Source organism: Salvelinus namaycush, chromosome 14, assembly GCF_016432855.1.
Source record: "Salvelinus namaycush isolate Seneca chromosome 14, SaNama_1.0, whole genome shotgun sequence".
Classification (NCBI taxonomy): Eukaryota; Metazoa; Chordata; class Actinopteri; order Salmoniformes; family Salmonidae; genus Salvelinus; species Salvelinus namaycush.
The window spans coordinates 16062631-16077788 of NC_052320.1; the positions used below are offsets into that span (position 1 = coordinate 16062631).

The window sequence follows — 15158 nt, forward strand, 5'->3', positions numbered from 1 at the left end:
AGCTGTGGGGCAGCCAGCCAGAAGAGAAGATTAGTGTTGATGATGACTGGAGACCACTATCTAGCCAAACAGGTTTTGTCAAAAGGGTTGTTTTAGCTCCAGCAACGCAATGTATAAACTGCCTCCTGCATTGTGCACTCCTGCCTAATTCCAATATTATTAGGTAAACTGATTGGATATGGGGTTTTGTCATTTTTTATTGCCACATTGCATTAGATATGCAAAGTTTTACATTTCAAATATTTCCAATACTAATTGTCCAATATTTCATTTTCACAAAGGTCAAAACCATATGTCTGTATTCTTTTTCTCTGATTGTGACTTCACATTACTGTAACCACCAGTATTGACTTTTTAAGGTGGTTCCTCTTTCATTTACACTACACAATGTCCCTCGGATATAAAAGCATTCGTACAGTCCATGGCATTTTGTTACATGCCGGGTGAATATTGGAGTGAATGTGTGCAATGTGTTTACTACTGATCTGTAGTGGTATTCCCATGTATGGGGCTATTCATGAGTCACAAGTAACCACTGCTGTTAACCACACAGATCTGATGTTTACATTGGTAATTTTTTTAAAGTATAGAGAAATTATTTGACTCCGGTGCCCGTTCACTGGCGGAAGAATCAAGTCTAATAGGAATCTGTGAATACAGTAAACTACTGTAATATTAAGCATTTCAATATCATTGCCACATTTCAAGTGCTAGAATCCATATGTAGAGAGAAACACCAGTGATAGAAGCCCTGTTTATACCTGGTTCTAACATGCTGCCTTTGTCCTGATCTTGTCCACATTCTGATTGTGCCCACATTTTTAGACAAGTGACGACGATTAAAAGAAACATTGTGATCAAATCTTATAAGTGTAAACAGGCAAGATCAGGTCAAGATCATGACGAAGGACGCGTGTTAACGGCAGGTATAAACAGGGCTAGAGATTAGTGACTGAATACATACTGTACACATGTTAGAACATAATATTGAATATTTATAATGAGAGTGTGAGCAAGATGTCGTTTGTAAATATTTAGGTATAATGAGGATACTGTATATCCTCCATGTGTTTACATACTGAATGTGTCTAAAATAAAATGACACAATAATGTGTATTTTTCTGCTTACTCATCAAGCACCCTGAGACTACAATCGTAGCATATCACAATGTACAGTCAAAATCCATTCAAGAAACACACAAATGACACAAAACGTTTTGTTTGTATTCTCAACAAACTTGTTTTCCCCTTTCAAATCAATATCGCAATATTGACACCATCACAACAACTTTGATTCAGGATTTTCATTACTATCATAATTATTATCATAATCATAATCATCTTTATGCATATTTAAATGAACCTTTTGTTACATTAAGATGAACAGGCACTACACCAGTTAGGAGATCAAATTACATCACTAACTAGAAACATACATACACTGCTAATACAGGGGTTTCACGACATGAGCCGTGTCCCCCTTGTGTGCATAAGGAAGAGAAAAATCAACATAAAAAAGCATTTACATATACACTGTTTTTACTGCCTCAACATAGTTAGGTTTCCTTTCCAACTCAACACAGTTGTACAGTTACAATAGAATATAATCTTTAAATTACATCATCATATACAAATTTGACAGCGTGCGGTAACGTCACGCTCTGGTACATTGACAATTCCATTGCAATGAAATTCATACGATATGGTACCTATTACTTAATATGCTTTTCCATTGCTGTTATTTTGTTGTAACACATTTACATGTATGACACTACATTTTTCTTAGTATTCGATCACTTGCATTTTTTTTCTTTTTTTTCTTTACAATTACACAACTCATGATGATAAGGATGTTTGCCCCCAAAATATATACCCGAGATGTGTGTGTGTTCCTGTGTGTGTGTGTGTGTGTGTGTTCCTGTGTGTGTGTGTGCGTGTGTAAAGGACATAGGATATCTTGATGATATTAGTTATTTTTGCTAGGCTGGACAGCTTACACTAATACACATTACTTGTGAGCTGGTGATGTGATCTCTCAACAGTGATACCAAGACCTGGTGAAGTCTCCTCTTAAGCCTTAACCTAAACACATCCTGTCGTTAGAAAATGTTCTACGACATCAAACTTGAAGAGAAACCTACTGTATAACCTCATGTTCATGAGCATTCTGCTCTCACAACATCATTGCATGTGTGATTTAAATAGCTTACCATTGGCAACAATATTTGCATCGGACAACATCTGATAAGTTAGATTTCTCAACAAGTACTGTAGTGTTTTCTGTATATTTAAGCAATAAGGCACGGGGGGGGTGTGGTATATGGCCAATATACCACGGTTAAGGGCTGTTATTATGCACGACGCAACTCGGAGTGCCTGGATACAGACCTTAGCCGTGGTATATTGGCCATATACCACGGAGGTGCCTTATTGCTATTATAAACTGGTTACCAATGTAATTAGAACAGTAAAAATAAATGTGTATTCAAAGCAGGGGCTGCATTAGGTGTGAGCATGTGAAGTATACTACTGGGAGCAATCTAAAGTAGAGTTAATTACTGGATACAAAGAAATGATTTCTGATATACTGTGGTCACTGTTGTATGCAACTGGCCTACCTGGTTAAATAAAGGTGAAATAAAAAAGAAATAAAAAATGCTCTTGTCTTCCCCCATGTGGATCGCCTATTGAATGAACACAGAAATATTCAGAGGACAGGAAGCAGTTAGTTGCATGAGTTGCATCTTGACAAGAAAATCCTTGACAGGGTTATGTGATATGTGAGTTATTGCATGTATAGAGAGAGTTTTATGCATTTTCGGATTTCGGTCATTCTTTGGCCTAAGTAGGTAAATGGGCTCAAAACCACTTTTTTTCTGGTAGCGTTCTGTATGACAATGGAACAAAACATGCCTAGTTAAATACAGCATGTCTCCTTCCATGCCCCTACAATAGTACATTCATGTCCACGTTTCCATTTTAAGACAAGGATCTGCAGCATGGTACCGTCAAGATTGATGTTCCTATTTTACCAGGAGACAACCATCGAACAGTAACATAGTTCAAAACCATTTTTCCTATATGCTGTTATCCCCCTACAGCAGGAAAACAACTAAATTCACATTAAATGTGCCTGAATACATCACCTGATCAATCAAATTGTCCAAAACGTTCTTGTCAGCACTGACAGATTAAATCAAAGCAAGCTGGTGATAATACCTTGCCTACTGACCCTAAAATGCAGAAGTTCCCTCACAGGTATTCTAGATATTACACAGCAATAGATCCAAATGAACAGATATTCTAAAAATACCTCGCAATTAACAGAAATGAGATGTTATGATTCAATGGTGGTGATGGGAAGAGAGAGAAAAAAATCTATCCAGCCTCTCCACTTCCGGGTATGAAGGCAGACACAAGCTCATAGTGTTATTCCAATGCTGTGTCTGTGTCTAATGGTGAACTCTGGTCCTCTGCATTGGTCATATCAGGGGATTAGTTGCATCTTGTAGCCTTAATATGGCTTGGAGGTTAAGGGAATGCATGTTGCATAGCACATGCTGCTATTGCAAACCAATTGAGAAACAGAGACAAACAGATACTGTACCACTGCACAACTGGTAAAAGGGATGAGACCAAATCACAAAAGAGAAAATAATAAAATCTAGGATACATTTTGTGGTACTTTTAACACTACACAGCATTCCCAATGTAAGGAGGAGGACTGAACACACAGCATCGAAACTGCTACACAAAACGGTGTCATATATACACAACGCAAGCTGAGTAGCTTGTTCTGGTTAAACCGGCAGGTAAATATAATCGGTTACATTATCGTCACACTGTTATAGGAGAATATACTGCAAAAACGTTGAATCATCTGCATGATCTTTATATTGAACACAGCTACACAAATGTGTCCCTGCATTGGCTTGATGTTACAGTATGTTTGAGTGTGTGCACACTGGAATAAATGCTGCTCCTGTTTTAGTGTTTATGTCCTCCTCACTCCAAATACTGGATAAATATAATATAATATACTACTAATATACTAAGATTTTATTTAGGCAAGACTCTGATTGGCGCATCTGTTGGGCAAGGGATGTGTTGCTCGTAAGTCTCTGGCTATGTGCAGTGCGATTGGATGAGACAGTCCGAGCTGCCTCCAATGGCATGTCCTCCTCCTTTGGGGTCATTAGATCTCCTCGACGTAATTGGCCGGGTACAGTCCCTCTCGGCCTGTATCCAGGCGACCTCTACACCAGCCTTGGTCATCTTCATCCTCAGTCTTGGTCAGTTCATCACCTGTGAAGAACATATGTACATTACTCCTTAAAACTTCTTGTCAATACGGGGGCGCTGTTTTCACTTTGGAAAAAATCGTGCCCAAATGAAACGGCCTCGTACTCTTTTCTAGATCATACAATATGCATATTATTATTACTATTGGATAGAAAACACTCTCAAGTTTCTAAAACTGTTTGAATTATATCTGTGAGTAAAACAGAACTCATTTTGCAGCAAACTTCCATACAGGAAGTGAAAAATCTGAAAACGAGGCTCTGTTTCAGGGCCTGCCTATTCAACTGGCTTTTATTTATCGATATGCATGCACTTCATACGCCTTCCACTAGATGTCAACAGGCAGTGGAAGGTGGATTGGGGTGTCTAGCTTGATCTGAGGCCGAACAAGAGCTTTTGGAGTGACAGGTCCGGAATTTTCTTTGTCTTCCAAGGTGCGCGGCGGAGCTCGACATTGTCTTCTGAAAAGCGTTCGGTTTACACGGCGAATATCTCCGGCTCTGATTTTATTTGATACATATGAGGAAAAACATCATAAAGTAGGTTTTTTCAACCGAGTTTTATCAGTTTATTCAACGTTTATTGGGACTTTTGGAGTTTTCCGTTCTTTGCGTCAAGAGAGGATGGGAATGTTAGCAACCTTGGCTAGCATTGTGGCGCGAATTCGACAGAAGAAATGGACATTCTAAAACCAAACAACGATTTATTCTGGACCAAGGACTCCTTGTACAACATTCTGATGGAAGCTCAGCAAAAGTAAGAAAACATTTATGATGTTATTTCGTATTTCTGTGTAAAATGTTGAGTCCTATTCTCCGCCGTTTTGGTGAGCGCTGTCTCGCAATAACGCAACCTGTATGTTATGGTAAAGTTATTTTAAAAAATCTAACACAGCGGTTGCATTAAGAACCAGTGTATCTTTCATTTGCCATACAACAAGTATTTTTATGTAAAGTTTATGATGAGTTCTTTGGTCAGATTAAGTGAGTGTCCAAAATATCTCCGGAGATTCTGGTGAATCGATGCTACGTATTCACAATGTATAATCAGGATTTGTAGCTCTAAATATGCACATTTTCGAACAAAACATAATTGTATTGTATAACATGATGTTATAAGACTGTCATCTGATGAATTTGTTCAAGGTTAGTGATTAATTTTATCTCTATTTTGTCGGTTTTGTGCAAGCTATTTTTTGCGGGGAGTAAATTGCGTTGTGTGTTTGGCTACTGTAGTGAGCTAATAGAAATATATATTGTGTTTTCGCTGTAAAACACTTTAAAAAATCGGAAATATTGGCTGGATTCACAAGATGTTTATCTTTCATTTGCTGTACACCATGTATTTTTCATAAATGTTTTATGATTATGAGTATTTATGTATTTCACGTTGCTCTCTGTAATTATTCTGGCTGCTTTGGTGCTATTTGTGATTGTGGCTGCAATGTAAAACTAGGATTTATACCTCAAATATGCACATTTTCGAACAAAACATAAATGTATTGTATAACATGTTATAAGACTGTCATCTGATGAAGTTGTTTCTTGGTTAGTGACTAATTTTATCTCTATTTTGTCGGTTTTGTGAAAGCTACCTATGCGGTGGAAACATGGTGAAAATATGCGGTTGTGTGTTTGGCTATTGTGGTTAGCTAATAGAAATACATATTGTGTTTTCGCTGTAAAACATTTTAAAAATCGGAAATGATGGCTGGATTCACAAGATGTTTATCTTTCATTTGCTGTATTGGACTTGTGATTTCATGAAAATTATATTATATGATATCCCTGTCCCGTTAGGCTAGGCTATGCTAGTCAGCTTTTTTGATGAGGAGGATCCCGGATCCGGGATGGGTATTAAGTAAAGGTTTTAATCAACATGCATTCTATGCTCTTTTCCATGGTCAATAGTACATCGGGTCACCTTCATCGTTTCCTTTATCATGTCACTATTAGCAAAGATCAGGCAGGATGTGCACCATGTGGTTATGAAGGCCCTACTAACACCATCTAACATAGGGACATTCAGAAGACAATTGCTAATAACTAGCAGGTGCCTGTAATTGAAGGAAGTGGAATATGGCCATTATTGACTAACCACTACTATCTTCCTCCAGGAATAGAGGGGCTTCGAAATGGGATGAACAGAGATAGCGGGACATTTCCTGAGACCTCATCTCCACCCCCCTATCAAGCCAGCCTGTCCATGATACACCATGTGATACTGATAGTGTCAGTTACAGAGTTTGGCTTACACTGTTGGACTCAAGAATAGGCTTTAGCTGCAAATGCATTGTAGCCAAATGAAGAGACATCAAAGATGGTGAAGTGTTGTCGTTGCTTACCAGCTTTGAAGGTGAGTTCGTCTTGTTCCTGTCCGTCATAATCATACAGAGCACGCACTCGGACCCCGGACGCGGTCCCGGTCCCAGCACCTCCTTTCCCTGCACTGCCAGAGTCTTCCTCGAAGGAGTTTCCATTTCCACCCCCGTTGGTCTCACCGCCTGAGTAGGCTGCAGGCGCATCGTCATCGGACCACTCAGTGGAGTAGGCCTGGTTCTTTTCATAGCTGCTCACACTGCAATGGAAGAGTTAGGGAAGATACAGGGGTTTGATCGGGAGAATTGAATCAAAAATACAAACATTACTGTACCGTAGACTAGAGCAACTGTTATTAACAGAGTGAATGAAATACATAAATAATCAACATCAATCCAGTCAATTATATGGAGACTGCAAAAAAAGTAATGGCATCATGTTAGATCCCAGGGTGTATGATACAATTTAAATAGTTGGACTAGGGTAGGTCCTGGCGTGGCAGTAGCTGGTGTGTGGCAGTAGCTGGTGTGTAGCGGTAGATGGTTTGTGTGGCGGTAGCTGGTGTGTGGCGGAAGATGGTTTGTGTAGCAGTAGCTGGTGTGTGACAGTAGCTGGTGTGTGACGGTAGCTGGCGTGTGGTGGTAGATGGTGTATGTGGCAGTAGCAGGTGTGTGGCAGTAGCAGGTGTGTGTGGCATTAGCAGGTGTGTGTGGCAGTAGCTGGTGTGTGTGGCAGTAGCTGGTGTGTGGCAGAAGTAGCTGGTGTGTGGCAGAACCTGGTATGTGGCAGAACCTGGTATGTGGCAGTAGCAGGTGTGTGGCAGTAGCAGGTGTGTGGCAGTAGCAGGTGTGTGGCAGTAGCAGGTGTGTGTGGCAGTAGCAGGTGTGTGTGGCAGTAGCTGGTGTGTGGCAGTAGCAGGTGTGTGGCAGTAGCAGGTGTGTGTGGCAGAAGCTGGTATGTGGCATTAGCTGGTGTGTGGCAGTAGCAGGTGTGTGGCAGTAGCAGGTGTGTGGCAGTAGCAGGTGTGTGTGGCAGTAGCTGGTGTGTGTGGCAGTAGCTGGTGTGTGTGGCATTGGCTGGTGTGTGTGGCAGTAGCAGGTGTGTGGCAGTAGCAGGTGTGTGGCAGTGGTGTTTGATCAGTGTTTTGGTCCTCTCACCTGCCACGGTCACCAGGTGGTGCCACATGATCAGCGCTGATGCTGATCAATTGAAGGAAGACAGAAAAACAAATGATATGGCATCATAGGAGATATCGATATGAACCCTGGCATGTCATTGTGTGTGTGTGTGTGTCAGTAGTAGTTTGACCAGTGGAGTGGTCCTCTCACCTGCCACGGTCTCCAGGTGGTGCCACATGGTCAGTGCTGGGGGTCGGTGGGGCCCCAGCCGGCTTCTGCACCTTCTCCCTCTTAACAACAGCAGCAGTAGCATCTGGGTTGTACTCCTGGGGGTCAGAGCAGAGGATTAATACTTCTGAAAGTCTATACTGAAGCAGAGGCTCAGATCTGGCCAATGTCCTTAACTTTTCCTTTTAAATCAGAAAGTAGGCTAAATCAACAATCTTACAAATGCAAGAAACTCTATTAAGAAGTCGTATCAAAAAGCAATATTTGCATCTGGGGGGGAATTAATAAAAAAATACCTGAACCTTTGTTACATGTTGTAAATAATCCTGAAAAGCAAGTATATGGATGAAATACAGAGTATATAGGGCGCAGTACCTCGAACATTGGCCAGTTCATATGCATGCCAGGGCCATGGTGGTTGCTAAACCACTGCAGGTCCTCCTGTGTGTTGGCACCCAGGATGGTGCGCTCCAGTTCTCTGTATACTGTGCCATAGCTGGGGAGAGGAGGACAGAGAGCACATTGTGACACGCAGAGAGAGACGGAGCCTGTTTAACTAAGCAATAAGGCCCGAGGGGGTGTGGTATATGACCAATACACCACGGCTAAGGGCTGTTCTTATGCACAACGCAACGTGGAGTGCCTGGATACAGCCCTGACTGTTTTGTCATACTCATGGTATATGGTCTGATATACCATGGCTGTCAGCCAATCAGCATTCAGGGCTTGAACCACCCAGTTTTTATGAGACAATAACACATTAGGGCTGCCAGCGCCAACTGTCCAGCACTAATGGTGCTGTTTCCTGTAGAGTTTCTAGCTGTTTAGGAAGCTCCACTACTCAGAACAGGGTGGAATAATTGAAAGACAAAGCCATTCGGTCAATTCATAGCATGAGGTGAAGCTACACAGAACATAGACAGTACATTTGCATTCAAATTGACGTAGTGAGGTGTAGTCGCGACAGATGGGTATTATTTCACCAGAAGGTGGAGACAAAAACACAGAATAACTGACAGTCAAGCCCTACAAATGACGACATTTCATGGTGATACTGCCAAGAATTGAGGAGTAAGATGCTTTAATGGACAATAAAATGGACGATTCAAATGCATCCACAGCACATAAAAGTTACAAGTGACTTTTCTCTTTTCACCGCTGTCACTGGGACACTGTCTGTATTTGCATAACTGTATTAGAGGGAGCTGAGGACTGGGTTTTTAGCTATTAGCTTACCATTACCCTATGGTCTATGGTTGATTTATGGGTTATCACCAATACTGTGGTCCGAAAGGCCCATGTTAGTACTCCACACCACACCATAAAAGCCTATACTCATCCTCCATTCAGATCATAAACCAAGACTATGCATCCAGGAAACAGCTTGAATTAACTCCTTATTCCAATCACCATGGAACCTGGCTTTGTATCACATGCAATTTGATCCACAGTCAAGAATATGACAAGAGTTCACTCTGACATGATGCAATTTGGCTGAGATGTCATTAACTGCATCCTCTGTATAATTGGTGTTGTCTCTGAAAGACTGAAATGTGTTGAAATTAATCTATTTGAAAGGAACTGTAATGAAAGCAACATCATAAGCACATTGGAGTAAATTCCCTCTGAATGTAATATTTCAACTAATCCATAGACTCGACTAATAACAAAAAGGAATGCCGACGAGCGCTTAAAGAAGAGATCAATACTGTAATGAAGGTATTCTGACTATATTAGATACACTAATGTAGAACATCTTTTCAAGGCAGATTTGCTGTTGTGTAGATGACTCCAAGTCGATAATATGTACATACGTATACGTACTGTACCAACTGAAAATGAAGACAAACATGTTTTTCCTCTATAACCTTTCAATTCAAAGGCCATGTGGGAGGAAAGGTTGATGGAGGTGATTTAATACAGCAGGATGAGCTACAGTATGTATGGGACGATAGAGGATAACACCAGTCACTGACCTTTGGTTCTCAGTGAGATTGAGGTGGCGTTTGATGTCCAGCAGGATCTCCTTGAGGAAGGTGAGCCTTTTGACCTCGTGTTGCTGGCACTGGTCAAACACCTGCTCCATGCTCTCCTGGTACGGGGGAGTGACAGCACTCAGCTCTGACAGAGACTTCTCATACTTCTCCTTAGCCTGGAGGAAGACAAGGACAATATCAGCTCTGAAAGAGACTTCTCATACGTCTCCTTAGCCGGGGGGATGATAAGGACAATATCAGCTCTGACAGAGACTTCTCATACTTCTCCTTAGCCGGGGGGATGATAAGGACAACACGAGGAGTTGGGCACAGTGTATTTCATCCACAAGAGGTAAGAAGAGCTATGTTACTGCAGACAGATGTAATGTATCAATATAATCAACAATAGGCAGTGCAAACATTTCTGCTATTTTTGCTACCAGAGCTCTGTGAATAGAGTGGGAGATCCACCTTCATGGATGATTGTGGTGGCAGGTAGACTAATGGTTAGAGCATGGGGCCAGTAATCGAAAGGTCCTGGATCGAATCTCCGAGCTGACAAGGTAAAAATCTGTCGTTCTGCCCATGAACAAGGCAGTTAACCCACTGTTCCTAGGCCGTCATTGTAAATAAGAATATGTTCTTAACTGACTTGCCTAGTTAAATAAAATAAATGTCCTGTCTGATCACTAGAGTAATCTGCCACACTGAGTCGTCCACACTGCATTGATTCTGTTTTTCACAGCTTATTTCACTTAAGCCGCTAACAGAAACAGACTAATGTACTTAGTATACTGCAATAACACACACACTATGGTGTTAATAGCACCATATATATTTTAAAACAGATGGAATGACACTAGATAACATGGAATTTTCTCCTGTTTGATATGGAGAACGTCAAATGGCATCGTGTAAATTCAGCTCGAAGTCTTACCTTCTCATACATTTGTACAGAAAAGGTTGTCATGTCATTTTGTTGCTCTATCTTCCATTTGTCAGACCCTGAGCCTCTCTGTCTCACCTTCTGAACATCGTGTTTGCACTTGTCTGTTTTCTCATGGAGTTTCTTCTGCTGGTCAGTTGTGACGGAGGCCTGTGTCTTCCCATCTGCCTCGCGGGTGGCGGCCAATTTCTCCTCCTTACACGCCATGTGGTATGTTTTCTTAGCAGTCTCCATCTGTGGAAACACATACAGAATCTTAGTATCCCTATAGATAAACTGTATAAATACTAATACATCTAAGCATGACAGTGACTTAATTGAGTTACTTTCGCAAAGGCAATGTTGTTCTCTGATGCTAAGCTTGGATGAGTGATGCAGCAAGAGTCATTATGGTACACAAAACAGAACTAACACATATGCCAATAGCTACAGTACCTAGCTGTTTGGCAGAGCAATTTGTATGTTGACTCAGATGTAGGTAAAACAGCCATTGTTTTGAAGATGGCCTCTGTAAACCCTATTAGGGCTGATTCAAGTGGGTCCTAGTCCAAGGACAACTGTGTAGTGTGCATCACCTATCCTACACACATGCAGTACCTTTGCAGCCAGACACACTCTTCGGGAAAAAGGAGCTAACTAGAACCTTAAAGGGTTCTTCGGCTGTCCCCATAGAAGAACCCTTTGTATTCCCTTTTTCATTTCAGGTAGAACCCTTTTGGTTCCCTTTCAACAGAGGGTTCTACCTGGAACCAAAAAGGGTGCTCCTATGGGGACAGCCGAAGAACCCTTTTGGAAACCTTTCTTCTAAGAGTGCAGACTGATGCACAGCCAAATGAACTAATCTAACCAGTTGTGGTCTCAGAGATCAGTCATGAAGACAGCCAAGTGCATCAAATGCCTACTCACATATCAAATATACATATACAATATGTACCCTATATTGGATTTAAGAATAAAGTGGTTTTCCTGTTAGAAATGCAAGTACACATGGAAGATACAACAGATCCCCTTCCCTAACCCTTCCAGTCAATTTACCTCTTTGAGCTTCTTGGCCCATGGTTTCTGGGCCTTCTTGAAGCCCTCGTCGGCCTCTTTGGCCTCCTTGAAGCCTCCGATCATCTGCTTGTGGTACGCCTCCTTCTGCCAGTTCTTGACCTTCTCCAGGTCTTCGTTGAGCAGGCCGTTCTTCACCTCCTGGTGCAGCTCACTCACCTTCTCAGCCTCGGTCATCACACCCAGCCACGCCCTCTCCACGGTGCCATACTGTGGTCCTGGGGTTAGAGAATATCACAGGGGGACATTCAATCACAACATATAGATGGCAGAAAAATATGATGGAAAATATGAACGTGACCAACTCAGTGTTAGCCCTGAGATTGGAAGGTTGGGAATTTGATCTCTGACCAAGTCATACCAAAGACTGTAAAAATGAGACCCAATGCACCTGTGCGTGGCACTAAGCATTAAGGAGATAGATTGGAGTTAAGGCCCTGCGATAGACTAACATCCTGTCCAGGGGGTGTACTTGTACATCAAGCTGACTCACTCTACAGAATCAGGAAATAGGCTCCTGCTCCTATGAGGTGTTCCGGCTCATGCAAGGCTACTTACATTCAATCAAAACATATAGGTTTCAGAAAATATGATTGTTGTCATCTTACAGAAAACACTCACAATACAGCTGAGCAGTGAGATGAAGGAAATGAATTTAACATGGGATGAAGACCTCAAAACAGACTGCAACAAAAGCCACCATATGAGTAGCTTCTAATCCACACAGTAAGATTTGGTTCATTGATTGAACCTCTCCAATCCCGATACTGACCTTTCTCGATCAGCTGTCTCCATCTCTTGGACCAGGCGGTCAGCTGGTCACCATAGGCCTTCTCAATCTTGGCACGTTCCTGAAGGCAGCCCATGAGGTCATTGCAGAGCCGGTGGCCGTCGTCAATCCGCTTGACGGCACGCTTGTAGTTCCCCACCTGAGAATAGTGAGAGGTTATATTAAAGGTCCAAGTTACATAAAATAGGAAAACACAAGGCTTCCCTTGAATTGACATACTGGTATCAATGATTGAGGATGAGGATGCAGTCATTTGCACACAAAAAAATATTGCAAGTGCAATACGCCAAATCTCTAAGACCACGAAGATATTTTGAGATGGAAATAACTAATCTGATGGGCCAACATAAACTGTAAATTAATTTCCTTTCTTGAGAGAGTCAAATTAGAAATGTAGTCAAATGAAGTTAAATACTACAACTCTGATGTAGTGATGAAAATGATATATTATCTATTAATACCCTTGAGTAACAAAGTATCATCTGTACTCTCTTTCATCATTCTCATACTACCTTAAGAGATGCCACCTTAAGAGATGCCACCTTAAAGACGTCATCCAGTGATTTTGGAACTATTCCTGCTGAAAAGTGATATCCCAAGAATAATGACAGTAAATTATACACACTAAAGGGTCAAAAAATATGTTTTTAGCAAAATAGTGTTTTTTAGACACCTGCAAACTTCAAGGAGTAGGCCATTCTAGGAGTTGGTCTGATGGTGACTTTGTGATGTCATCGGCCTCCCCCCTTGCTTGAGGAAAAATAGAGGAGCGATAGAGAACAAAATAGGAAAGGCCCACCCCCCACTTGTGCCATGTCAGGAGGATACCTGGACCACCTTTTGAGATGTGCCTTTTATGAAGTAAATCAGGTCTTAAATGAGGTGAAAGGGAGTCTGGAATAGGACTTTATTATACGCAGTACAGAGATCTGAGGCCCCTCCCCCCAGTGCCTGCAGGGGGCGTGAGCTCATGGTGCATGACGGAGGGGGGAGGGGGGGGGGGGGCTCGTGCCTGTGCATGTGTAGTTATGCAATTGCAGCGGCTTTGTGTGAGTGTGTGTGCGCTCTGTGTGTGTGTTTGTGTGTAATGGCCCGTGCATGTATGTGTGTTTGTCCCTGTGTGTGCGCGCACACGTCTGTGTGTGTGCTTGTGCACTGTGACTGCTATAATCCTGTACTCTGCTCTAATGCAGGCAGACAGATTATCAGGGATAGGACACTGACAGGATGAGGCAGAGACAGGAATGCAGCCCACAGTCACAGACCACTCTGTCCATTCAGACAGGATGGGCCCTGGGCTGGGTGGGACAGGTGTGGGGTACAGGGTACAGTGATTGCATCTGATTGCAGCAACAACAACCCGACACACACAAACTTGAGTTCTCCACTTCAGGTTATCAACAGTGTCTGTAACCATACATTGTTCTCTATGTAAGATTAAAAACAAAGCCCCTTTGAGCAGAGTTGACAGTATATAGATGATATACAGATTTGTATTTGGTGTGTTTTTTGTCAGATATGTGCTTTTCATATCAAAACATCTAGCCCTGTGAGAGTCATTATGCTATTCACTATGCTGTGGCCGGGGCTTTCTTGGCCACATAGAGATCTATACAGGGCAGGTGCATGTGGGCTGAATGGCTCCCTCAGTGCTGCTTCTAACTGAGAGGCTCTGTCTGTCTGTGTGTCTGTGATCCTCCTCCATACGATGACACAAAAGGGTCTCTGTGTTCAGTGAATTCATTAGCACTAATTGGATATGTTCTGTGCAACAACAACAATATCAACGCATTGGAATTAGCAACCATACTCCTATGGATCTTCGCGGAAATGAAATGACCTATTGTATCATGTTTGTTTTCTGTTGTCAATAACCTTTTCAAACAGAGAAAAGAAAATGGAGACAGTCATGTCCATGTTTAATGTCTCCTAAAGAGGGATTGTTGTGTGTGACTTGGCTTATAAAGGTCGATAGGTTTTCCTTCATAGCCCAGAAGAACAGTATGGATGTTTTTTTCTGAAGTACCTCCCAAAAGCTGTCCATAGCGTCGTCAGCAGCAGCAGCAGATTCATCGTAGGACCCCGACATTTTCCTGGTTGTGGCAAAGCAGGCTAAACTCTAAATGTGTCAGCAGCAGAGCTGGGTTCCTCATGCACTGGAAGAGAAAGAAAGAAAGAGGAGAAAAGGAGGAAAGAGTGAGAATGCATAGATATAAGTTATACATAGAAATGTATAAAATGCAATACAGTAGAACATCCTACACTCTTAGAAAAAAAGGTGCTATCTAGACCCTAAAACTATTCTTCGGCTGTCCCTATAAGAAAACCATTTGAAAAAACCTTTTTGGTTCCAGGTAATGAAATCCAAAATAGTTCTACCTGGAACCAAAAAGGGTTCTCCTATGGGGACAGCCAAAGAACCCTTTT

The 15158-nt window shown here is 41.9% G+C and overlaps 1 protein-coding gene across 1 annotated transcript; it reads right to left on the reverse strand.

Moving 5' to 3' along the window:
* Positions 1 to 4195: 4195 nt before the first annotated feature.
* Positions 4196 to 14820, reverse strand: LOC120059191 (protein kinase C and casein kinase substrate in neurons protein 1-like). The gene is made up of 9 exons (XM_039008052.1): positions 14758 to 14820; positions 12714 to 12870; positions 11924 to 12159; positions 10967 to 11122; positions 9943 to 10118; positions 8342 to 8462; positions 7949 to 8064; positions 6647 to 6879; positions 4196 to 4305 (listed from the first exon to the last, which is right to left on the reverse strand). The coding sequence occupies exons 1-9, from the start codon at positions 14818 to 14820 to the stop codon at positions 4196 to 4198; spliced, it is 1368 nt and encodes a 455-aa protein (XP_038863980.1).
* Positions 14821 to 15158: the final 338 nt, after the last annotated feature.